Source organism: Rhopalosiphum maidis, chromosome 3, assembly GCF_003676215.2.
Source record: "Rhopalosiphum maidis isolate BTI-1 chromosome 3, ASM367621v3, whole genome shotgun sequence".
Lineage (NCBI taxonomy): Eukaryota > Metazoa > Arthropoda > Insecta > Hemiptera > Aphididae > Rhopalosiphum > Rhopalosiphum maidis.
In genome coordinates, this window is record NC_040879.1 from 10,321,825 (window position 1) to 10,349,211 (window position 27,387).

The window sequence follows — 27,387 nt, forward strand, 5'->3', positions numbered from 1 at the left end:
CGCCGCGGCCCACGTGCCTACGACTTGGCCACCCGACCGCCTCTTTTGCGCGTCCGCGGCGACGAGTCGTCAGTGTTCGAACCGCACTCGACGGTGCAGCAAGTCGTACGCGCGATATCGTTATCCATCATATTATTATTGTAATATACAGCTGTGGCGATTGGCGCGCGCACGTGTTGCCGGCGGCGGGTGCGGTAACACCGACGATAATAATAATATAACACAGTTATCGCCGTCGTCACGTTTCGCGCGGACTTTGAATAGGCGATCCAGCCTGCCGCCGCCGTCAAGTCTTCCTGTGCGACCTCACCGTTTTTGGCGCGATCATACCGCGCCGACTTCGAAGGTACCTACCATTTACGTATAATATGCACCTGTATATATGTTATTTTATGTACGAATGTTAACGTTAACGTCGGCGGACAAGTCAATGGAAATAATTGACTCGAATTGCGTAAAGTCAAATATCGTATAGAAACTTTTTTAACTTTACAGTACTCCCTCGTTAACACGAACCCGACGGGACTGCAAAATTAACAGTTAAAAAAAAAATCGTGTAATCTGAAACACATTCGCGTTATTAGAGAAGATTAATTTAAATACGGTTATTAAAATACACGAGCAATTACATATGCGTACAACAAGTTATATTATGCATATAATAAACATGTATGCATATAGAGGTTGTTTTACATTATCACATTAATATAGTATGTAAATAAATTCGAAATAAAACTACTTAGCTAAAATAAAGATTATGAGTGATACACATTATACAAGTAATAAAACGAAAAAAAGAAAACGATATTTTTCAGTTCGTGTTAGTCAACAAAACGACAACATGATTCCTAATGTTAGTTCAAGTTCCGTGTAAACTGAGGATGTGAGAAAATAAAAAACCTATACCTTACTGTTTAAGCCTTTCTTGGGACCGGAAAACCGGTTCGCGTTATCCAATAATTAGTGTTGACCGAGTTCGTGTAAACGAGGGAGTACTGTGACTTGATGGATTATTTTTTAAATTTCGTTCGTCGTTCGTGTCGGTGTTGCGTCTATAATATTATTATTTGAGTGAAAATATTATCTGTGTACGTGATTTTTTACGACACTTTAATTTTTAAGCGACCTATGAGAGTGTAAAATACTATAATCTAAAAATGCTCAACGTACCGACACAGAAATGACTTTACCTCCAAGTTTTGACAAATGTTCAATGACTTTGATGCGTATTAAAGTTATTTATACAAAATGTATTCCTCTGAACGAAAATTGTCCTTGGGTAAGACGGAGACAACACATACAAGTTCTAAGTCTTCTCATCTTAAGTATAACACCGCAATGCCGAATTCGTATGTGTATAATATTAAGTAGTATTATACATAATAAAAAAATAATATAGCACCTAATTATTTTACATTTATCAAGACCATGATGATATTATTATCGTTTTTATCCGTGGTATTTGGTCCTCGGCAATCGTGACCGGTAGAAATACAAGTATAATATAATATTTAAATACCGATAATTTCAATTAGGGTTTTAATATTTTCTCGGTTTAATAATATACTGTACATAATATTATTATACACCGTTCGGAAGAAATAAAAATATGTACTTACGCTGATACTCGTCACAGTTTTTGGTAAAACATCCATGTTTTACGTACCATGTTTTAGAAAGTAATGCAACTGATATATTAGATATTACATTACATTATTATTATTTATTATTCGGCGTACTTTCCCAAAATGATTAATGATCTTTTCCATAGAACTTTCTTCAATGATGTTTAGTTTCCGACAATGATTGCTTATCAATGCATTTTATCTTCATAAAAAACTAAGAGCAGAACACTATCATATACCTACATTAAATTAATTTATTTTTCATATTTAATACATTACTTAAGTATTTATAAAAATACTATTGATCTTTGAGTTATTCGATAATTTATCAACGAACATTTAAGATAATAAGTTCATAACTAAATTTTATAAATGTTTTAATTGTTATAGGTGTAGCCCAGTAGTCATAATGTTACACATTTTAGTGATTAGGAATATATATTTTATGAATGAATGATTGATAAATAAAATTATAATAATCATTTAATTGTTTTAAATACATTATGCATTATAGTAACTCGAAGGCTATAACAACTAACTACAAAATACAAACATTTCAGCAAATATAGTAATAGCTATAACAATAATACGTATCTATAAAATATAGCAATATGTTTTATTAAAATATTATCGATGCGTTTCGAAACGGACGCTTTGTCCTGGTAAAAAGAAATATTTTCATCCCAACGTATTAATTGATCTTATTAGTTAATTACATTAAAACGATAATATAGATTTTAAAAATAAAGTTTTAGGTTCCTTGTATATAATATTATTTTCTTCAAGTGCCTTAAACGACTTTTAGACTTATTTGGAAATAATTTTATTTACTGGTTAAATGGAAACAATTGTTAATGGATATTAAAGTAAACACATTAAACATTCAATCAATATTATATAAATTGAAAATATTTCGGCTAATTGGTAAAAATTAATTAAATCTAATTAATTATTAATTAATTGTATTTAATTTAACCTAATGTACACAAAAATGCGTATTACGAATATTTAAAATTTTAATGTTATCATAAGATTAATAAATCATACAATAATACATATAAAACATATACAATTTTGATTGAAAGTTTTAAATAATAGGTATTATAATTATAATTAATAGAGATAATTATTATACGTCAAATAATAAAGTTTATAAGTATATTAAAAAAAAACACAAATTTTAAAATTAAATATGTACTTATGAACAAAATTATTACAATGATTACATTTTTGATTTACTTTCTTAATTTTGGACATATTTTTGATGTAAGTAGTACATAAAGACGAAAACCAATTTTAACGATATTGGATTCACATTGACTTAAGTATTCGTCGAATCTGTCCAGTTTTTGTGCTTATATCAAAAATATAATATCCAGAATTAAAAAGTGGATAATCATAAAATTATTCATTTTAATTGTGTTTGTGATTTTGTACTGTATATTTTAACTAAAAACTATAAATCAATAAATTCATTTTAACCTAAGTAAAGTCGAGTAAAATAGTTATTAAAAAAAAATGTAACATTTAAATACTAATTATTTCTAATATTTTTAAATTTAAGAGTATATATTTTTTTAAATTCAGTTGTTTATTTTAATAAAATAAACGTATTAATTAATGTTCTTAATCCGGACTTGGCTGACATTTTATAACTATACATCTTCACATACTATTGGTTGCTGTACATGTCACTATACTTAATTATTACAAGCGGTGCGTTTCTAATACTCTTAACAGCTTTAGATATTGTAATATATGGTCACTTTTTTATAAGACTTTCGAGATCAATATAAACAAGGAGCTTTTATTAAATGATTGTAATTTTTAAAATTAACAAAATTGTCAAATTACTAGGTAATTAATATAATTTATTTCATCTATTACATTCACAGATAAACTTTAAGGTACTATTGTATTAAACAATAATTTTAATAAATTATATATTTAATTATTAAATTCTGACTTTAACAATAACATAAATCATACTAATTTTCAATATCCAATTATAATATGAATAATTTACAATTTTATAGTAGTTAATACTTATATAAACAAGAACTATTAATTTTTTGTAAGAAAAATGTCCTCATACACTTTTTCAAACGATGTGCATTCCACAACCAATAAGGAGATATTACGTACCTAATATGGTACATAATGTTATTATGTGGTTACTTGATTAATTGAATTATGTCCTCTATTTATCGTCATCGCTGTATCCGCGTGAAATATATCGTCAGAAGTAATGCAATCATTCTTTACTCAGACTTTACGCTCGATACGCTTGTATTATATTATACTGAATAAATAACACATTCATATTAAATTATTATACATAGAAGACATAATTAATAATAATAATAATAAAAATAGCTAACCTACTTAAGTACTACTTAATAGCTTGCAGTTATTTACTATTCAACTATTGTTCACCATGATAAATAGTAAATTAATATTTATTTTAGATCTGACTTTTCTGAGTATTTATAAAAATAATATAATTAATATTGAGAATGTAAAATATTGTTTTAAGTTCTAAGTATAGATTCTTACTCGTATATAACTTTTCAAGTGGTTTAGTAATATTCAATAGATAACTAAAATTATAGTACACGATAAAAACGATTATATAAGCTTTAGTGTAAGAAATAATGTAATTGAATAGTCTAAATCGGTCTTCTTCTTAAGTATTTCTGAGATTTTTTAAGTTTCAAAAATGCCTTTCATTAGTTGTTATTTACTGTAATACTGTACTCACGAACAGTTTATCGCTAGTTTATGGAAACGTTTTAAGGTACTTACTTAAATGGGAAAAATTAATTTCCAAATTTATTGAATTGAAATGTCTACGTTGTTTATAGATTTTTTATAAGCATTTAAAAAATATTTGATGGTTGTTCATTAATAATCTTTTTTGTATTTTTATGATTTCCATACTATATCAAATGTTATATCAAATTGTTTTTTTTTTTCAGGATTTATTGTGTATTGTTTGTTTTAATGTTGTAGAGTAAGTTGACCTTATACACAATATACATTGATGAATACAAATTTTTAATTCCATACGTATATAAGACAGAGACGCATAATATGCATGGGTACCGTCCTCTTTAAGTATTATATTTGCGTATCATACATATAAAATACCTATATACCTTTATATGCATTACAAATAATAACATGTATTAATAATGTGATTATAAATTTATAAACATATAGACGTTGGAACACCTTGATAATATCGTATATATTACTGTATAAAACGCACATAAATATAATAAAATATATAGGTACAACTTTTTGGGGTACACGCACATCAACCCACCCGTTCGCCTGAACACAAACACGATGCCACCGCTACTGTCGACCGGTCGATGCCGCCTTTAATAATAATTTATTAATCCAGTTTTGGTCGTCGCTATTATTGTTATTTCAACGCCGTGTGCTACATCGTAATCAGTAATAATAGCGATACAGTATATTATGATTATTCCTTATAGCCATATATAGGCGTGCCCATATACTCAGACCATTTTCCGTGAAGTTTTGAAATCACAGATTCCACATTATCTTACTGAAAATGACAATATGTATATTTTATTTTGACATTCAAAAAATTAAGTATGATTGTTTAAATATTTGATATAATTTTGAGAATTAAACAGAGTTGTAATAAACATATTTTGAAAGTGGGGAAGAGGTGCTAAATTTTATAGGTAGAACTAGAATACTTTTTAGAAGGAGTACAGAAATTTACCAAGTATGTAACCATTTAGGTTAGGTTACTATATACCAAGCTACATATTTTAATACCCAAATTTCATTAGGGAAAAATAGATAATAAATACAAATGCAAAACTATAATATTCATTACTTAAATTAACCAAATGGTATTGCCCATTTTTATTAGAACGTAATTTTTTTTAAATAATTTTTAATGTTGTTACCTAGTCTTTTTCATCTTAATAATTCGACTCACGTATTAAAATACGAAGTATATATTTAATTAAGATTTATTATAACGTTAAAAAAATGTAGAATTTGCAGGCTGCATGTATTCGGAAACCAATATATTAGACGTATTATCAAATTATTTGAAAACAATAATGCTTACGGATTAAGTATAGCTTAAACTATGATAATGCAGAACTGAATAAAAATAACTAATAAGTTATAATATTTTTATCATAGAACACATAGAATCAGAGGACATGATAATAATATTATCTTCCGATTTTGATCTCCTTTATGATAATTAAGTTTGGACCAAAAGCAATTCAATGGAATCCAATAAAAAAAAATACATCAGTTTCTCGAGTATAAGATACGATAATGTGCAATAATAATACGCATCATACAGGTCTATACATATATGTGTGTTATGTATGTCTAAAATAATAATATAAAAAAAAAACCTTGACAATATGCGTATAACAGGCTGTGGGTATGCATATTATAATACTAAGTATCTGTTAATGTCGCATGTACCTATATCGGTAATATGTTATGTACTTATATCCTATAGGTACCTCGTGAAAATCAAGGCACACTCCGGCAAGCGCGATCGATGACTCGGCCGTCGGGGGGTGATGGGATGGTCACAAGATACATAAGGTCGTTTTGGCGAGGGGTTAGAAACATGATCGATTCTCGTGAGTGTGTCATTATTCAATTTATTATGAAATATGCACACATACGATTGTTTGTATTATTGTGTGTGTGTGTGTCGTTACTATAACGCCACCGTCGGCCGTCACAACTTACGCGCGAGTGAAGTGACTATAAGTGAGTGTGTTGTTGTGCTTGTGCGCGAGTGGCAATGACTCGGCTGCGATTGCGGTGGCGGCGGGCGGTGGAGAGGCGACGGCGTGGGCGAAGTCGTCCTCGGCTATAGGTTAGAGCGCTATCGCCGCCGCCTCCGCGAAAAATCAGCAAAAAAATGTATACGGCGAGCGCGTACAAGACAATCATCGCAGCACGTGCATAGATGTGTACGCCTACCTCCGACACGGTCGTATGCAATAATAATAATAATATATTTTAATAATGTAATACAGTTGTGCGTGGGAGGCGCAACGTACGTAGGGGACGAAACACGAAAACCGTTCGCGCGCCGAGGCATGGTATTTACGATATTATATTCGATCGGTGGAGGTGAGTTCAGTCGAACGGATAATAATACACATATTATATTGTAATATATACGTACGTATAATAATATTATTATAAGAGATCCGTCGGGCGACGGCACAGGCTGCGAAGCATCTGCAGCGTACCGCCTGCAATAGGAATAAAGTGTAGGTAGTTTATAATATTATTATGTACCGAGTCCGAGCGCAATATATATATATATGTATATACATATGATATAAATTATCAATATCGCAATGTATGCATATTGGTAGTTACTGTATACGCGTGATTGGTTTATCACGCGGTTCTGTCACGCACAACTATCGTCGAGGTATAAATTAATTATTTTTTAATTCGCGAACGATTTCCATATTGGTGTATTATATTTCGAACGCGTATATCATACAGATAGTTTTTAACTAAACCATTAATTCCATCAGTATATAATACGTATTATATCGACTCCGTCACAAATCGTTTAGTGTAAGAGGCTAAGTAGATTATTATCGCTCAACGACCAATCGATTTTACGCCGTCGTTTGACTGAAATATTATTCGCCAATACTCCGTCATCCATATTTTATATTTGTATGCGTTATTAACGGAAATCACAAATGTCCAGTATATAGAGAAGTTTAACTGCAGGTGACTTAGTTTTGTTTTTATGACTAAAGCAATTTAGCAATTTAGTTTTTATATAGGTATGTAGTATGTACTAGCGAGGTATATACTCTTCTATCAAATGTATTCTAATAGTTGCTTAAAACTTGACAATTTATGTCAAATTATTGTTAATATCTTCTCTTTGCCTTGGTCTATTTCCTATACTCGTTATACATTATAGTTTTTTGTGTGGTTTCACATTGTTTCAAAATTAATTTTCATCATTTAGACAGTTATTATGAGTATTAAGCATAGTTCTGATGACTAAAATATTTACGAAGTGGAGTTTGAAAAAAATTATTTATTTTGAGTAAAAGAAAATCAAAATATAACAATTTATTGTTATAATACTTATAGGTACTTAAGTTAAGAAAATGTGATCATAAAATAATGGTATTACGCAATTCACGTGACAGGGCAATATACAGAATAATAGTTATTATTTGTCTGTCATCGTTTGCATAACCTTCGTACGAATCGTACGATGAATGAGTTATAAATACGTTATATGAAACTGCCACGTATGAAAATATAATAACAACATAATATATTATATAAAACTTATATTGATTAGTAGTTGGGCGTTTTGGTTCAGAATTGTTGATAAAACATCAGACCCCGTAACCGACGGATATTCTTAATTATACCGTTTTTAAAAACAAGGCATTGAAATCGATGAAATAAATAATAGTAATTTATTGATTTCATTTTAGCCGTAAATCGTAACAACCCAATTAGAAATCGCTTTCAGCCAGTAGGGCTATTATAGTATATTATACGTATAATATTATGTGCACCGTCGACACTATATTAATGTTGCAGAAACCGCCATAAGTCCATAAACGATTATACAGAACCTATAATACTGCACATTTTATTATTTTCAGTCGTATTTATACCATATAGTTTATCGTGTTGTAGTCTAATTAAAATATTATATTACACAGTCATCCGATCAAACTAACCATGGCAGTATTGATATGGTTATTTGCACGCCCTTTTTTTTTTACATAATATTATTTATTATTATCGTATTGTTTTCTTCGACAATGTTCATAATAATATGATGACGTACTACGACAACGATGCGTGACGTTTCGTTAAAATTACGCGAGCGCTATACGCACCGTGGAATCCTACTATTATATTATTGTATAGGCACACTCGACAAATAATTCGTGCACAGCATTCGTCAAAACTCACTGCTCTTCGTGATGAAGAGTCTCATCGTGTCACCAATATAACAATTATTGGGCCATTATAATATTTTTCTCTCACAAAATTGTACCTACGGTAAACTGATACAATTGAAATATTTTATATTTTTGTTTAAACAAATCGTCCAATTAATAATAATATTTTAAAAATCTGCACATTATTTATTAATAATAATAAATTGTTTGCATTCTAGAATATTTCCTACATAAATATTTTTTAATTGGAGTTTCGAGATTGGAAAACAATAATAATAAAAAATAATTAATATTGCTTGTGTAATAAATATGTTTTGTTCGTTCGTTATGCTAACTGCATGATTATTCAGATTATTAATTATCAAATTTAACCTAAGCTGTAGTATACTAGTATACATAATACATAAGTAATATAATGGCTCGGAAATTATGGGATTCGCATATTTGTATATATGTACTTGATTCATTGCTGACCATAAGTTATAGAAAGTTTCTATTAGAAACCCATTTCATATAATGATGATACTAAATACTAGAATTTAAAATGCATAATTTTACATTTTTCGACAATTTAAAAATGTTGCATATTGTTTTATCTTAATTTTTAAGCATAGTTATATATTATAATAAATATATTTAATTGCCTTGCATATTTTTTACTAAATTATTTTGTATGGGTATTTTATTTTGTTAAATATTTGTACAGTTTCAAAATTTTCCACTATAGGTTTTGGTAATACCTGATCTAACCTAGGTATGGCAAATCTTTTTGATAATAACATGGTTTTATTATGGCCTATAATATACTCCATGATGACATATTATTATTTTTGTACGACCTGTTTTTTATTCCATTTCAATTATAACTAAGTATACCTAGTTTATTTCGATAAAAAAAAAATAAGAATAATTGTTATGATATTTTATTTATGTAATATGTACATTTGTATAGTAAATAGTAATACACTTTTATATTATAATCATTTAGCAGATAATTAATAAGTTATAATTTATTTTAAAAATTGTTATTATACTAAAGATTTTAATTTCTATAATTTCCGAGCCTTAGTAATAAAATATGCATTGTAATGAAAGTATTATTTTAACGCAACTATTTACAACATTAAATTGTATTAAAAAAATGTATATATTATTGGTCACACGCTTTTTTTTAAAAGTCTGGCGTGTAAATTTCAGTAAGTTATTTTGTGGCTTTTTTTTTATCCGGTCAACACCTTTTTTTACTAAATTCAAAGTAAACAAAATACATTTGTTTTATCTATTTATTATAATTATTATAAACCTAGGTATAACAAAAATGTAAATATTGATATTTTGTACAATAGTTATTAACTTAATTTAAAAATTTAACAATGTTGAAGAAATAAAATATGATGTTTATTGGGAGCCACACTGAAACCCGTTCGCCAGCCGTACGAGCACGCGGGCCAATGTTTGATACAATGATACCACTATGGCACTATCGTATTAAATAATTCGCAGTTTTTTAGAAACTAGAAAAAATATTAAAACTCAGGAAATTGATGAAATTAAAATGCTAAAACGTCAATATTTTCAGAAAACAAACTCTTCAAAATGGCTATCTTCGATTTTTTTTTAAATAATTAAACAAAAAAAAATACATTTTTTAACTTTTTTACTAAAACATAAAAATAAATGAAAAAATGAAATATTTGTAGTTTCTGTCCCTGTGAATCTTATTAAAAAACCAGAATTATGATATTTCTATTATTTCAGGAGATATTGCAATGGGTAAATCCTCGCGGGACACCCTGTATGGGTAGTAGGTACCCTAACCCTATACATTATAAATTATAATAATACTACGTTGGTGGTAAATAGTTAAAGGAATTGCATGATGTTTATTCCATTCGCCACGATAGTAATCGTTATCATGAAAATATATGAAAATTGTATTTATTACTCAACTAATTAACTGTATAATATGACTGAACAACACCATTATCAGTACCACCATCACATAAACACAACGTATCTCTATTATTATAGTTATTATTATTTCATGATATAAATCGTTTTAGAAAACCTAGTATTTATACTTATTTAACTGAAAAACATTGAAGTGGGAGATAGTAGTCTGATGGTAATGCGATGTGTATCCGATAACCCTAAAACCTACGGTTATTGATAGGAAGCATCACTATTTTATTTTCAATTATTATTATTAGTATTATTATTGATGACCATCAGTATTCAGTAATTATTATAATTATTGTTCTAACATTATATAACATCTTTTCTGAAGGTTGGATATAGGAGGATAGAATTTAACTTATACATTGTAGTGTAACGCAATTGCAAAGATTACAATAATTTTACATAATTAAAAGTAACGAAGATCTTACAAATTTTTTTTCACCGAGAAATCATAAAAAGTTCAGTGAGACATTTTTTTTTTTTTTTGACTAGACCGATGGTTATAATATGAAATTAATAATTATTTAATATTTTAACTTTTTCATCGTTCTAATTATTATTACTATAGTATAATAATATAACATACTAAATAATGTGTATTATTAGAGTATACTTTTGTTAATTTTAAATTAGTAAATTATATTTTTTCAAAATAATGATTAAAAAGTTATTTTTTTTTTTGCTTATGTAAAAAAAGAAAATGGTAATGATTGGCGAAGTTCAAAAATCAAAAGTTTGTAGAAAGTGATGAATATTTTTACTTGATTGTTTGAAATAATCTTTAGGAATCGTGGCTAAATACGAGTATGTCATAACTCACAAAATTATGATTCTTTAAATTATGTCAACTACTGTCAGCACTCACTATATTGTATTCAACTTTAATAAGTCGTCATAACTGCAGTAACTATGTGAGACATAATTGTATAACACATTAAGTATGCACTATACATAATATTATATTTAAAAACTATAATTTTGAAACCTATAGTAGATTATTGATCAGTATATACTCATTAATTTCTATAGCTTATAGGCAAAATTTGTATTGTCTTATTTATATGATTTGGAAGGTAATACGTAAACATTTTACAAAACTAGTTTTAGTATAGGTTAATATACAACGGTTTAAGGTCACAGTGTTATATGGTTAGGTAGGTTATAGTGTTTTAGTCTTTAGGCACATTTTATTGATATTATAATTTAAATTAAGTTCGAGTTACGGAATAGTGGTAGCAAGTATTTAGTGTTTTATTCATAGGCGCAAATAGCGTTTGAGATTTTGGGGGGCTGAAGCACTAGCTACCGAATGAAGCATTGAATACGGGTAATTAAGACCTAAAAAATTTTTTAGTACAACATATAGATATATCGTATACTGCTTACTTAATTACAATATTGACAGGAAATAAAACTTACTGAACATTTTTTTAAAATTATTATAACATTTTGTCAAAACTAATATACTATATTATATATATAATATGCATTATACATTTATATACCACATAACTTTTAGGAAAACAATAGAAATTATTACTGTAAGTATGGCTTTAGAGCAACAAGTAACAACAAAATAATATAGTTATATAACACATTTTTATTTAAAAAAATGTACCTAATACATTTTTAGAGCTTGTTCGGTCGGATTTAGCAAATGTGTTTAATATTATTTCAATATCTACTATAATATCTTTTTCGATATTCAATATTGCTAAATTACTAAATCGGCCCTGAGCCATGTTAGCTTGGAAATATGTGTTGATCTTTCTCATGGTTGAAAAGGACCTTTCACAAGTGGCCGAGCTCACTGGTAATGTTATTGCCACTTGCATAATTTTGAATAAATTAGGAAATAATTCTTCATTTAGATGTTTTTTGATATTTCCAAAATTAACTTCTTTCATCACGTTTTTCATTACATTCATTTCACATTTCAAGTTTGAAGAATTGATATCAAAAGTATCCTGTACACAAATATACAAACAAAAACAAAATAGTTTAAAAAAAGTATAGTATAGCCCGTATAATAGGCGTATAAAATATGACGTATAATAGCCAAATGGTATATCAATATGAGCTGCAACAATAGATTCCGTAATAAGAAAGCTTATTATTCTTAGTTCTGGGCAGGTATTATGGTTTATGGTTACAAGTCTACAATGTACAATAATAATAAAAATAATACCACGATAAATAATATTTGTTCATTTAAGAATTACATAATCTTAAAAATACGAACACGAATTTTGTATCATAAACTATAATAATACAGATATAGCTTAAAAAAAAATTAGGAAATGTTTGGGGGGGGGCTATTGAAGTATTCGAGGTTGGGGGGGCTTAGCCCCTAAAGCCCCCTCTCTATTTGCGCCTATGGTTTTATTATATTTGTATGTTACAATTTTTTTAGAATACGAAAATCGGCGACAGCTGCATCTGCAACAATCCACACATCTTTTGTTGTACAAACACCTGTGCAAAACGGTAGAAGCGAGGACGACGAAACACGCGACCACTGCAGACAAAGTAGATCACCGTGATCATGGCGTCGTCGCCTTTGCGGGCTCCGGCGGCGGCTGGTCAACCACAATCGAGATTGATGGACATGCAAGTAAGTGACGGCAAGAACGGAATAGTTGTCTATATTATTTATTGTGAATTTTCTTCAATATAATGCAGATTGCACGGCCTTAGAAAATACATTTTGATAATTATAAATTTATTATATGAACCGGGGCTGTTTCTGTTTTTATGTAATTCCGTCGTTTAGATAGAACATTTTACCTTCAGGTATGGTCGTTCTTATAATTTCAAATTTTTTGTATAAAAACATGTTTACATATACGTAGAACAGTGATTATAGTCGTCTGGTAGGTTTATAAGAAAATATTTGAGAAATTGAATTTAAAGTTATCATATTTATAATGAAGTAGGTATCGTTTTTAAAAAACAATAGGTATACCTATACAAACGTCAAAGTTATTTATAATTTTTTTAAATTAAATTTTATAATAAATACCAGTAAATAATATATTTATGTAAATATATATAATATTAATATTTAGTGAATAATTAACTATTCACTCCAATATATTATTCACTTCTGATTAAATAGAGTGATAAGCTCTAGCTCAAAAATCGTGCTAGTAGTAATATTAATTATAACAGTTGTATCATAACATGTTTTTTAATATATCTTTTTATAATCATCCTACAGCTATCGGAGACAGTAGGATCACCCATAAAATAATTTTCTTTAAGAAACTCGGTCTTAATTCAGTTGTAATTACTGAAAAAGTATATGTCAAAGAGATAGTTTTTAACATTGAACTCATAAATACGTAGGTACAATTTCATGAGTAATTTATATTGACATGTATATTGTATATAATAAACGTTAAATTATTATACTCACATAGACGATATTATAATTTATATACCTATACTGGACGTTTGAATGGTCAGTTACATACTAACATATAAGCATCTATGTGGCTGATAGACAATAATATAAACAATTAATAAAAACGCCTCCGTTTATAAGCTGGTGAATACAATATATGACTAATCCAACTTCTAGTACCGTGGATAACGATGCATTATGTTTTACTAAAACCGTGTTACGCCGTTGTGCAGAAAAAGTTTCAGGAGAAACATTTGGCCACTTTGGCAGCCATCAAAGGCAACGTCGCCGGGTCAACAACATCGTCAACTACTTCGTCGACCAAAACCACCGGAAGCGGTGATTTGCCGGTGCCACCTGTTCGGCGAATCGTCGGCGCCGTTCCCGCTGTGCAACCGCAGCAACGCAGGCCGGCTGGATCCGGAAGCGGTAGCGATTCTGTCGTACAGGTCGACGTAAAGGGAAAGGTACGTTACAAACGTAATATTTTTATTACCTACCGATAATAATAATATAATGTGTTCCTCGTACGCGCGTCGACTGTCGAGGAGAAAATAGCGAACGCATAGATGAACGCAACTCGTTATGCACAGACTGCGCAACACAGTCGATATTACCTGCGTGGGGGTTTTTTTTTCATTCAGTTTAAACAAAATCGTATTTAATCGTCTATAGATCACATATAATATCATTACCATCATATGTTAGGTGGCTGTTTATAGTAAGCATCTGCTGTAAATAGGTAATCTTGTAATAATATTGCCTGCAACATGCACTGCAGTAATCTTCACGTGCTCGTATTATTGAAAAAAAATATTTAATTTATTAGTCGAAACCTCGAAATAATTTATTCGAGATCCTGTATAATATATGTCTATAATAATTAAATTTAAGGAAGCTCAATTCTGAAAATCGCCATAAATTAATGATAATTTAATAATCTATTTAGTTTTATATTAAATATATTATTTAAAAAATCGATCATGGTAAAACGACACTATTTTGTACAGTAATTAAAATTTTACCATATATTATGGAGAAAAGTGAGTGTAAAGAAGTAAATTAGGTATAAAAAAAAAGTACAAAATATAAATTACAGGCTATTTTTTGGAAAGAGCGACGGAAATTTTATAATATGCAGACCTTTTTTACATGGATTATTTGCCATAGAATCATAGTTCATTATACCCCCTTCTATAGTCAATATTGACAAACCTCGATGACGTTTAAAGTATATATTTCGTATATTGGACACTTGTAACAAGCTACTGTTTATTATGATGTTGGTTTTTAAAAGTGGTGTCACAAGTGATATAACTCGTAAAAAATAAGTCAATTTATTCAAATAAAGTTTTCAGTTGCCTATACTCCATCATAGTCCATGTTGTTAAATTAGCGAGTCGGTAACAGTACTAAGACGTATGGTCTTGGGAACTATATAGCTATTCCGTATAAAGTTCAATTTTACAAATTTTTTTACAACAATTTATAAACATAAAAACTTTTTAAGTTAAAATTTCTCATCACCGAAAAACTCATTAGCTAGTGATTCTTAATAAGGTTCCTTGCGATTAGTTAATTTTAAGTTTATAATTAACAATGGAAGTTTCTCGGCATTTGTTTTTATCGTGATACGGTTCATAAATTATTTTTGATTAGTGTAGTACGATAATGCACAAACCGATGTACGAGTATAGTGTAATAGGCTTATATCAAAAATATATTTTATGTTCACACGCTATCATCGAACGAAATGGATTGCTGTTGTGTTGCGCGGGCAATGCGTAATACGATTATTATCGCACAACAATTATTACGATTTTTACCACTGGCGCCGATATCCATCTGAAATATACACATGGCGAGTTATTTCATTGATTCTCTGCGTATAAAAATATACCACTACATTGATGAAATATATTATATGGTTAAAAATATTACATTATCATTATAATATTATTTTATGTGCAGTTAGGAACCATTCAGGCAACCATTCTCCCACACACTGAATTATCTATCTTGTCAAAGCGACAAGCGTCATAGGCCATATTGTAGTATAATATATTAATATAGCTGATCAATGATCATAGACCAACGTCAAAATCGGCTAATAAATCCGTACAAATTCTCATTATATCTATCATATTCATTGCTCGTTAAACATCTATATTTACGCATTTAGTAGCACGAAACCGTCGTCCTATCCACGCATCGATGAACGTATACGTTTATGTTAAGTCTTAGGTGCACTACGATAGTCGTTACATAGTGTCATCAGCGTCTTATTAATAAAACATTAAATCATATTATTATTATTTTTATATTATTTAATTATTTATTATTTTGTCAGTGTCGCCGTACCGAATAATTAACCGTATGCACATAATATGTCTAGCACGGAATAACGGCGGCGACGTATCAAATAACGTTTCGATTGTTCACTCGAAATCGTTTAATTATTTTGTTGTTGCTCGATTGTCAAATGATTTTTTCCACAGTTACATTACACATTTTACCATAATAATTAACAATACAATAGTACAATAATTAATAGTATATTAGTATACAATTATTATACCACGGGTGCGGCTGTTTACTCCGACGCAGTGTCGTAAAGAATTTATCTGAAACACATATTATCTTATATTGTCTCCAATAATAGCAGTAATAAAACATTTTTTTTTCATCGTTTTTTTGTAAATTATTTAACGACGTTTGTATTACTTTAAACACATGGCTCATGGTTTCAACAACCGATTAATAAGCACCCACGGAGCTGCGTGGTGTGTAAAACTCGCTTTTTTTTGTCATCTCCGCGCGTGCCGTTGCTGTTCGGGCGCACTTGCAGTGCAGTGTAGGTACTATATAACTACGGGCTAAGATAGAACGATACGGTGGTTGGGTTAACGGGGAGCGCAGCTGCTTATTTCATCGGTACATATCTCCTAAACCTTACCGTCGAATCAGTACACGGCGAACACGGAACGCTGTGTCATGTTGACAAATCTGCAGTTTATTTTTAAACAGGTATAGCGCGCTATATATTTACGGCGTACCTACTGAAATTGTCGCGTCCAACACCTCGCTATCCACTCCACCACTCGTTAACGACCTGCTCGTTTCCGGTCATTTTAAGTCTTACGAGACCAATTTCGATAATAGAAACAACTCGCAGTACGCGTACAATACTTATCAAACTTACAGTCGTATAATAACACGCGAAGTTTCGGTTCATTTCGACCAAACCCGTCGTGCGGGGGATACGACACTACACACGTTACTTTTCGTATGACAAACCCCGTCGTACGACTGGATTTCATGCGCTTACACTAACCATTGTGCCGTATACGACGGGCAAATGCGGTTAATAGGTATATATTAATGCGCGTTACGATAACCGTTTGTGCAATCGCACGATATCAAACCGATTCGTATGCGAAAATGTGTCGCGTACGGTTAATCGTATCGCATAGTGCCGCACAATCCGATTAACTTGATCACCTGACCCGGCGCGAAGGTACGGCAGCTGTTTGCCGAGCGGAGTCAACAGGCGCAGGGGCCGGGCTACCAGCACCACCAGCAACTGCGGCGGCAGCGGCGGCGGAGCCTGACGGGCCGCGACCGGTCTCGGCCGCTGAGACCGCTGTCCGGCGCGGAAGACGCGGACGACCCGCTCTGCAAGACCGTCTGCTTTACGGCCCCGTCGATGGCGGGCGGCGCCGGCCTGGTGGGCATCAACGACACGGACGGCGGCGACGTGCGCGGCGAACTTCTCGCGCTGTTCGGCCGGCTGCCCAACCTGGGCGGACAGCTGCTGTCGGAATCGTTCCGCGGCGGAGCCGGAAAAATGAAAACCGCCCAGTCGGCGCCCGAGCTCAAGTGGCTGCTCGACGGCGGCACCGGTGCCGGCAGGGCGGGCGGCGGGGCTGCCGGACCCGCCAAAGGCGGCGGAGTAAAGAGACTGGCGGCACCGGCGGCGGCTGCAGGTGGTGACCACGGCGATTCCGGCGACGGCGATGACGACGACGACCAACAGGTCATTATCGTCACAGTTTAACGACACGGGCACGCTGCATGCGCATGCGCAAAGTATATAATGTTTAATAAGACCGTGACGCGTTAGCGCGTCACAACACGCGAAGTCCAACACGTAATTATTATTATTATTATTTGTTATATTAGTGGTGCGATGTAGCGGGTGTGCTGTGTTGTAGTTGAGTGTCGTGGCAGTCGTAGCACGTTAAAAGTAGTAACACCTACGGCGCGTTTAGTCGGTGGCGTCACAAATTTGTCGACACCCATGATGATGATATATGCAAGTAAAATAATACACCTGTGCCGAGTTGCATGAACGTCCTGTTTAACGTTTAACGAGCCGTTAGCGCCCTGACGAATTATTAAAATTCTGTTCATTCGTTAAACAATCTTTAAACGTTCAATAGTTTTAATGGGCCGTTAATAAGAATATTACTCCATGCCTTATAGTAATTTTTTTGTGATGAGCTTAAATTTCTACAATTTATTTTTCTCGTACGATTTGTGCAACCCAAACACGTCTGTGAAAATATTTCACGGTTCGATAAAACTTTTCATTAAATAAATTTAAAGTTCGCGGTTTCATGCAACCCGGCATTAATATTATTGATTACGTACAGTCATTCGCGCCGAATACAGAGTTTTGGTGTGTACCCAACATATAAATACATAGGCAGATATAGGTGGTCATAGTCGGCTGCCCCCACAACGCCCCCTGCAAAAGTCACCAGAGCCCCTATTTACGAATAAAAAATAATCGTAAATTTTACTATTATTTTGTATTTTTGTTGTATAAGGAAAAAATACCACATTATTGTTATAACCTTCAAAATGGTCGAGATGATAACGATAAAATTAACTTGTGTCAGGCGAATTATGTCAACGTCAGATTATAGCCTACGATTGCCATTGACCTATGATAAGTAAGTCAATGTTGTTAACATACAATAATGATAAATTATTTAACTTTAAACGTTTACACTTTGCCTAAATACAACCCCTTAAAAATGGTTCGCGTTCAACAGTATCTTTATCAAATACATCCGATTTTTAAATTTCGTTGAGAATATATTACAAATATACATATTTTGTATATGTACTTCGGGCAACGAGAAAAAGACATGAAAAAATGCGTGTAACATTCACGACATTTATACAGTCCATCAGCAAATTTGTGTGTCGTAGCTACCAGGTCCCATGCAGACAAGCGCGCGTTAATCGTTCGAGTAGATACCAACCGACAACGCGTTGTGTAGTTGTAGTATGTAATATATTATTAAGGCTGTCGAAAGCGAACCATTTTTAAGGGGGTCGAATTTAGGCAATATTCGATTTTCTCCTTGAGATATGTGTAACTGTGTGTGTTGTGACTGATCATTAGTGTGCGTAAGTTCCCCGTACGCTTTATGTAATAAACATTTATTTATGATAAAAAAGTTTTTACATGAAAATCCCAAAAAGAGGATGAAAATTCATCACCCAGTACCAAAAGTCCGATTTTAATTTTAAAAATATATTTGAATTTCTTATTCTCTTTTCTAGGTTATGTAGGAAATGGATTTTCAATTGTTGGTATTGTTTAATTACTATGGTAACAAATTAATTATATTTATATATAACTTTTTTTTTCAAAATTCACCTTACAAATTAACAAATTTCACTTTTTCAAAATTAATATCGGACTTTTGTTACTGGGTAATTTTTTCTTCCGCTTATTGCCGTTATTTATCTAAATGCACGAAAAAACGACCCGTTTTCAACAGTCTTAAGGTGGTGGTGTATAGCATGTTCTAAGGAGTAATATTTAGATATCAATTTATATATGAGTAGTAAATGAACATTTGTGTTATCGCTTTTGGTAGAATGTAACTTTCGCACGTACATGCACATGTCAAAATGTTATAAAAAATGAAATAACTACCTACGTATATTTTTGTTTGCATAAGAACAAAATCTTCTAAAAGCAGTAACATGTCTTAAAGATTGTAATTTTGAAAAAAAAAAAAACAGTTAAATTCATAAGATTTTAGACTAGAATATTTAGGAATCATTCTATTTAAAATCGAATGTCCCCGGAGATTCCTAAGTATATACAAATGTAATGTAATTATTTCACGATTTTCACGAAATTTTCAAATCAATATCATAATATTATAAGTTTTTTATAAGTTAAAATCAACTTCCTAAATAACTAAATAACTAATAAAATGCTTTGTTAAAAAATGCATACATACATTAAAATTTAAAATCGGACAGTATAAAACGCATACAAAAATACGTTCACACGATGGTGCAACTTTAAATTGTTTATTTGATGTATTAAAAATGCATTCTATTATTTCTACGTATTGTATGCTATAGATACAAGCTATGGTAGGCTTAGGCAATTATTAAATCAAGGGATATGTATTAATTTATTTTTTAATTTTAATTTAAAGTCAGATCCTTCCCCTCCAAAAAACAAACGATAAACCGACGTTTCGTAGTTATTGCTGCATTATATTCACTGTTGTTTGTTTACTATTTTTCTAGTAGTCACTGTTTACGTTAATTTCAAGTATTTTGGTTAACGACTTTGTACATATTATACGTATATTTTGATGCGGATTTTACAAGTGTAATACATATAAATGAACTCAATTTGATTGAAACTTTTTTTTATCTGTATAATATATATACGTTTTAAAGAATAATATATTTGTGACGCCACTTGTATATAGTTATTTTTGGATGTATGTGAACTTAATGAATAAGTTTTTTTTTAATTCGATGATTAGGTTAACTAATAAATCGACACGGAGCTTAGAACACTTGAATACCAATGAAATTGCACCTTACACCATCGACAATAAAATCTATAACAGGTATAATATTGCCTTCGATATATAATGTTATCGTTTAAAAATATTATTTTCAGTTATTTGGCAGTAAAGTTTGTATTATACACTTAATTTGGTTACTAAGATTTTTTTGGTCAATATTATAGCTACAAGTTTAGAAAAGTTTTGTAAAGCTTGCAGCAATTCAAAATTTTAATTTATTGTAAAATATAATATATAACAATATTAAATGTTTGATTTTTGTTCAAGTTTTGATGCAATTTAATATTATTTGCAAATTATTATGTACAGCATTTATTTAATTTTTGTTGTTTAATGTTTTGTACACTTTATATTTGAGAATATTTTGTATTAATTTAGTACCGGTATAAGCATTAGAAACTGGTGAAGTGTAATTGAATTTTTTTTTGTATATGTTTATTATTTGTGTATAGATATATGTATTAAAATTTTGTATATTATGTTTTTATAAAACAGTATTTTTAATTATTTAAAAATGTATTGTGTAAGCATATTATACATGTACCATAGCTTTATATTGTATAGACAATTTTGAATATTTTTATACGATAACTGCTTTGTTTTAATTATTATCGTCAACTAAGTTGTCTATGTCCTTCTATTGATAGAAATATCAATACTGTTCATGTTGTTATGCGTGACTGATTTAACCTGAAGTATAAGGTATTATACACGTGAACTGTAGATATGTAATTATATTTGAATTAAAGAATAAAATAATTTGGTACCTATTGAATTTATAATATATTTGTGATTTGTCGGAGTTGTCATTGTGTATAAACGTATAGTTAGTATTTAGTTTGTAGTGGACGTAAAATATGAATTTAAAATGTCAAATGTTGCGTTGTGTGTGTACGCACGAATTTTCGTTAAAAAATTAAATAGGTACTGACCAAATAGCATGTCATGAAACAGTTAATAATTGTGTCGTAGTTTGCATTTAATTTTCTATATCGGGCTTTATAGTTGTATATATTTTATTATTTAGTACTTACCGTATATACATATAATGTAGTAATAGAGTAGGTAGTAAAATTGTTATTATTATTTATTATAATATTATTATGAGACGTAAGTAGTATCAAAAATAGCACAGTATATAATGCATGTACGCGTGTCATATTATTGTGTGAGTTCATAACAAAATAAATATCAAAACAGCACTTGTAAAAACTGATAATATAATGATATGCATATAATACTATATGAATAATAATAATAGGGGCTTTTATCCACTAAGCCAGATAAGAATATACTTTGTACATTCTGAAATAAATGTAGATTCTTATCTAGGTACTTTAGAGGTCCTTCCAAATTGTTTTAGTTTTTAATTTTAGAGATCGTAAATCGTCATATTTATTTATTTTTAATAAGAAATAATAGTAATGATCTCTCACAAATGTTATGTTAAGATCAATTTTATAATAATGATTTTTTTTCTGTTAAATTTTACAAATATATTATTTTATACAGCGTTTAGTTACTAACAGTTATGTACTAGTAAACTATTGTTTTGAGAAAAAACTTTGATCAATAATCAATTTAGAAATGGTAAAGTAATTTTAAATTAATTTCAATTTTAAATACAGATAATTTGAGAAAGTATTTAAAATAATAGCTACATATTTGAGAGCTTAAAAAGTTATTTGAATATTTTTACTTGACTACTTTATAAGACTACTGTATTTCGGTGATAGATTATTAGCTATTATATCGTTAGATTTGTGCGTGTAAATTATCGATCATTAAAAATTGCACTAAAAATGTAAAAAAAAAAAAAAAAAATAATTTTCAAAGTTACGATTATTCGAGTTTAAGAGTTGAAAATTATATTTATAACCATACTGTTTTTATGACTCGAACGATGTGTATAAATGTATAATGATTAGTGTTCGTTTGTCCACAGCAACAGTTGCAGCGGCCGGCAGGGCGAATAAACAGCAAAACAGCGACGGTCGTGAAGAAACCATTGGCCACGGTCAACGGTAACGCCGGCGGAGGCGGTGGCGGCGGTGGTGGCGGTGGTGGCGGTGGCGTGGGCCGTGTTGCTAAAAAGCCGGTGGCCGCGTCCAACGACTCCAATAAGTTGCTATTGCCGCCCGTCGTGCAGCCGACAGTGATCAACGCGCTGGCGGCGGGTGCCGGTGCGGCCGCGGCGTTGGCTAGCGTTAGTGCGGCCACAGCGGCCGGTGTTCAGAAACCGTTGGTCAGGGCGGCGAAACTGCCTCAAAAGCCGGCCGCTCCACGGCGCGTGGCGCCACTGCCGGCCAAGACATCACCCCGACCGCCGGTCGTCAAGCGTACTACGCCCGCCGCGGTGTCGTCCCGACCGCAACCCGTGAAGCAGCAACTGTCCGCGGACAGAGGCCCGCCCGCCAAAGGCATGGCCCGTTGCCCCCTGTGCGCCAGGGACTTTGCGGCTGACCGGTTGCCCAAGCACGAGCAGGTGTGCCGGCGCACGCGTGACCGGGACCGCAAGCGCAAAGTGTTCGACACGAGCAAAAAGCGGTTGGAAGCCGTGGCCGCCGAGGCCGGCGTGGACGTTTCGTCGTTCAAGAAAAAGGTCGGTAACTTACGTGGTACAAAACAACCACTTAGTCTGTACGGTCGTAGTATTGTCGGTAGACTAGAAATCAAATTTTCACTGTATATACAACATTTACCGTGTCATAAAGATTATAATCGAATGTTGTATGTACCGACAGACTAAAATAATGCGAAAAAGAGTCATATAAGAGCGGAGTTAGATAGTTTAAACGTATAGTATAATTATTATATCTGTAAGTCGAGTTTTTATACATTGGCTCCGACACCTTTGCGAGATTAATTAAATTAAGAAATATAATTTTTAACCAGTCAACGTCCTATACAAGTGCGAAAGCGAGGAACGCACGTGGTGAACACTTTCCTGTCACATTTGACGCTACCGCGAAATGAAAATAAATTACTTTCAGCCGTTCGTAGATGATGATTTGATCGCAAAAAACTATGGATTACGCGTTTCGCGTTTTCACTTATACCCTATTCCACCCCGATGCTCGCCCCATTGCACGTGACCGGCGTTGCAATGCGAAACTTTATTCAGTTCTATCCACACGGTGTGCACCACTCGAACGGAGTGCGTCCCGTACTCCCATATCCATTTTACCGTAACCCACAACAGCGGACCTAACGTGTGCGATTTGTTTTACGTGTAGAGCCAAAAGGAGGACCAGCGAGTCGCTGAGAAACTCCAGAAGAAGAAGGATGCGTGGCGCCGAAAGCACGACCAACTTGTGCGCAACGTGCGGGCCGCGCGTGCTGTGCAGCGGCACCTGGCCGCGGGCGGCACGGTGAAGGACTTGCCGCCGGAGCTGGAGAACGCGGCGGCGGACCAGGACGACGAGGTTGACTCGGACCTGGTAAAGTGCCCGCACTGCGGACGGACGTTCAACGAGGCTTCCGCCGAGAGGCACATACCTTTGTGCGCTGACCGGCAACGGAACGCGGCCGCTCGGATGCAGAACAAGAAACGGTGAATTTTCCAACCGTTTTCACCATCGCCGCCACCACAAAAGTATTATTATTATTTATTGATAACAATTAAGGGGCCTCGATACTGCCGTCAATTTGAGCTCAAAAGACGTTAAGTTTTGACAAAATTAGAGTTAGTTTAAGATGTCCGATTTTGATTCTGAAAAAATATATAATCTTGGCAGAAAATTATCTATATATCGTACGGAATACTTTGTAAAAATGAAATCTTATATTCTATAATAAAGTGCTAATAAAAACTTAAAAATATGAATTTTTTAAATCATAATATTCAATTTAAAATTAAAATTAAAACCGAAAAGTTTCGTACGATCTACAGACATTTTTCTGCTAAATTAAAATTTTTTTTTCAGAATTGAGATCAGATAACGTCAACTAACTTTAATTTTGTCAAATCAATAATAAGTAAATTTTCGTAAAATTCGTGTAGTGAATTATTATTGTTATCGAGTTATTGACATGTGCATGCGCGTTTCAAAAGCGTTAGGAAAAATGAGAATATTTATTTTCTACGAATAATCTGTTTATGACAAAATCAATTTTCTTATTTTGCTGTAACTCAAAAACGATAAAAAAAATACACATGCATATACTTTATGTATATAATAGTACAAATTGTCCGCGTTCTGCATTTTTTAATGCTTGACCGTACAACGTGACTTAGAACCTCACGGAACACTTATTACAACTTATTGTTCAATTCCAAAATTATTTTTCAGAGGACGATCTGGAAATGAGGAAATGAGAATCGCGCTTTAAAAATGTACGCCATGATTTGATAATATTATGCAACAAAAACAAACACAGTCGCCCCACTATAAATATTAAAATTATTATTAATGTTTAAAAATGTTTCCTGTTATTAATAATTACATAAAAACATGTTTATTTCATCATTAATAAACATAGTTAGATTAAATAATGTAAATTTAATTATTTTAAATGTTTGTATGGGAGCCGTATATTTTATTACAAAATCAAAAGGAGCCGTGGACCCAAAATGGTTGAAATCTACTAAAATATTTTACCCAAAGTGCATCATTAATAATTTTATATGTGAATGATGATTATTGATCACCAGTCTGTTGATTTTCTGTTAAATTAATTTTATTGCTACTGACGATAGAAAGTAAAAAATAAATATGAATATTAAAATATTAAAATTATACGAAATTTTAGGACGTTTCAGATGTCTATAAATGTTGTTATTGTTTCTCAATCGTTTACATTTTAATAAATTATTTATGCAATATTAAATATTATTAAATCAGTATGTCGTATGTATAAACATATATTTTAAAAATCGTTTAAAATACTACACTTTCTTTTTAAAGAAAATGGCTGGGTATTATATGAGACAATATATTTGTAAGTTTCCAATTTGGCGTTGCGCACCGTTTCGTGTACATCGTCTCTTTTTTAATTCATTTTCAATATTTTCAATTAACATTTTTAAAAAAAATATTCAGGTAAATAGTATTATTAAAGATTCAATTAAATTAAAAATTAAAACTAAATCAACTTTTTTATTAAATAAATAAATGTTTATGCATATGATATACTAATATCAAAATAAATATAAACATTAAAATAAAAACCATTTTAAGGGTATTTTTTGCATTTTAAGTGCATATTTCAATGATCCAAATACAATATAGATTTCTGTAATACCTAACGCGTATTTATGATAAAATGCATTTCTAGCTTGACTCATAGTATAATATAGAAAATCGAGCATTGTAATTCATTATAAATTATAATTGCTTATACCGTCGATCGTTACGTTATTTTTTGTATAGAAATTATATTAATTTGACGGGCCATTATATATCTTGAGTGTATTTTTTTTCATATTTGTATCACTATAGCCTCCGTATATCTATAGCGCGATAATAATTATAGTATACTACTCATTACTCGTAGTATTTATTATTATTGTTGTTAAATCTATGAAAACGAACTTATTTAAGATTGTATCCATTGTACCGTTCTAATAAAATATTTAATAATTGTATTTTTATAATTTTCAGACATCCATTTAACCACAATATTAATGACAAGAATGGCAGTGATGAACTCAAATCGCTGTTGTGCTGTACCTATTATCGCCACTGTGATCATTTATGTCCAACTTGAATCTACCTATATAGTCTGTAGACTCAATAGTATTGAGTCAATATATTAATGCGTATCATATTTTATTACTATACAGTATACAGTCTAAAAAGTAAAAATCGAATTATTATACGTTAAACGTACAAACAGTTAGTACAAAATGTTTCCACATTTTCCAATCAGTCGATGTACGATGACTGTAAGTTGAAATAATATTATTGTGCAGAGTCCAATAATTGTATCGTGAACTATGAAGATTATAATGACATCATATTCAAATTTATATAATGTTATTTCAATGGTAAACCGCCTTCTTCATAGAACATGACGTGTATTGTATTATATTGCCTACCATAGTAGTATTTATGTACTATAGGTATTTACTTTTTTTTTTTATTATTATTTTACGATTAATGTTATTTCTAATTTTATTGATCCATCGTAACTGTAATTGATGTATTTTTGAGGTTGTTTTAGCCATTTATCGATTAATCAATTAATTTATAATAAAACATATTATTTTTTAAATAATAATGATTAATGTGTTACTTTATGCTGTTATAAATTTTTAAAAATCGGTTCTAATGATGTACCACTTGTAAATACCTATATTAATATTTTGAAATTTTTTTTTTTTTATAATATCAAAAAAAATGCTAAACTTTACAAATGTTGTACAATTTTACTACATCTATATCTTTACAATTAATATTCTACTACTTTTGCATTCAATTGTGCTTAAAGTCAACGATATTGCTATTCGAGCACGGAAAAAAATGTTTGGTTGATCTGAATTCAATTTTAGGATACATTATTTGTAAATTATAGTTCCCTATGGCAATGCTATATTATTAGTTCTA

The 27,387-nt window shown here is 31.3% G+C and overlaps 1 protein-coding gene across 2 annotated transcripts; it reads left to right on the forward strand.

Annotated features, from left to right (window-relative positions):
* LOC113559816 lies at positions 1 to 27,076 on the forward strand. 2 transcript variants are annotated; one of them, XM_026965580.1, is made up of 7 exons: positions 1 to 346; positions 12,990 to 13,190; positions 14,216 to 14,449; positions 17,500 to 18,018; positions 22,785 to 23,441; positions 24,076 to 24,434; positions 26,443 to 27,076. In XM_026965580.1, the coding sequence occupies exons 2-6, from the start codon at positions 13,122 to 13,124 to the stop codon at positions 24,394 to 24,396; spliced, it is 1,800 nt and encodes a 599-aa protein (XP_026821381.1). In that variant the 5' UTR covers positions 1 to 346; positions 12,990 to 13,121; the 3' UTR covers positions 24,397 to 24,434; positions 26,443 to 27,076. The 2 variants fall into 2 exon arrangements, with proteins under 2 accessions (XP_026821381.1, XP_026821380.1); XM_026965579.2 differs by lacking the exon at positions 17,500 to 18,018 and having other exon boundaries at positions 10 to 346.
* The last annotated feature ends 311 nt before the right edge of the window (positions 27,077 to 27,387 follow it).

What these genes read in the sequence shown, in the direction of transcription:
- LOC113559816 (XM_026965580.1), top strand. Translation starts at nt 13,122, where the DNA reads ATGGCGTCGTCGCCTTTGCGGGCTCCGGCGGCGGCTGGTCAACCACAA. An exon ending in CGAGATTGATGGACATGCAA is followed by an intron (nt 13,191 to 14,215) that starts GTAAGTGACGGC and finishes GCCGTTGTGCAG; the next exon opens with AAAAAGTTTCAGGAGAAACA. An exon ending in ATGACGACGACGACCAACAG is followed by an intron (nt 18,019 to 22,784) that starts GTCATTATCGTC and finishes GTTTGTCCACAG; the next exon opens with CAACAGTTGCAGCGGCCGGC.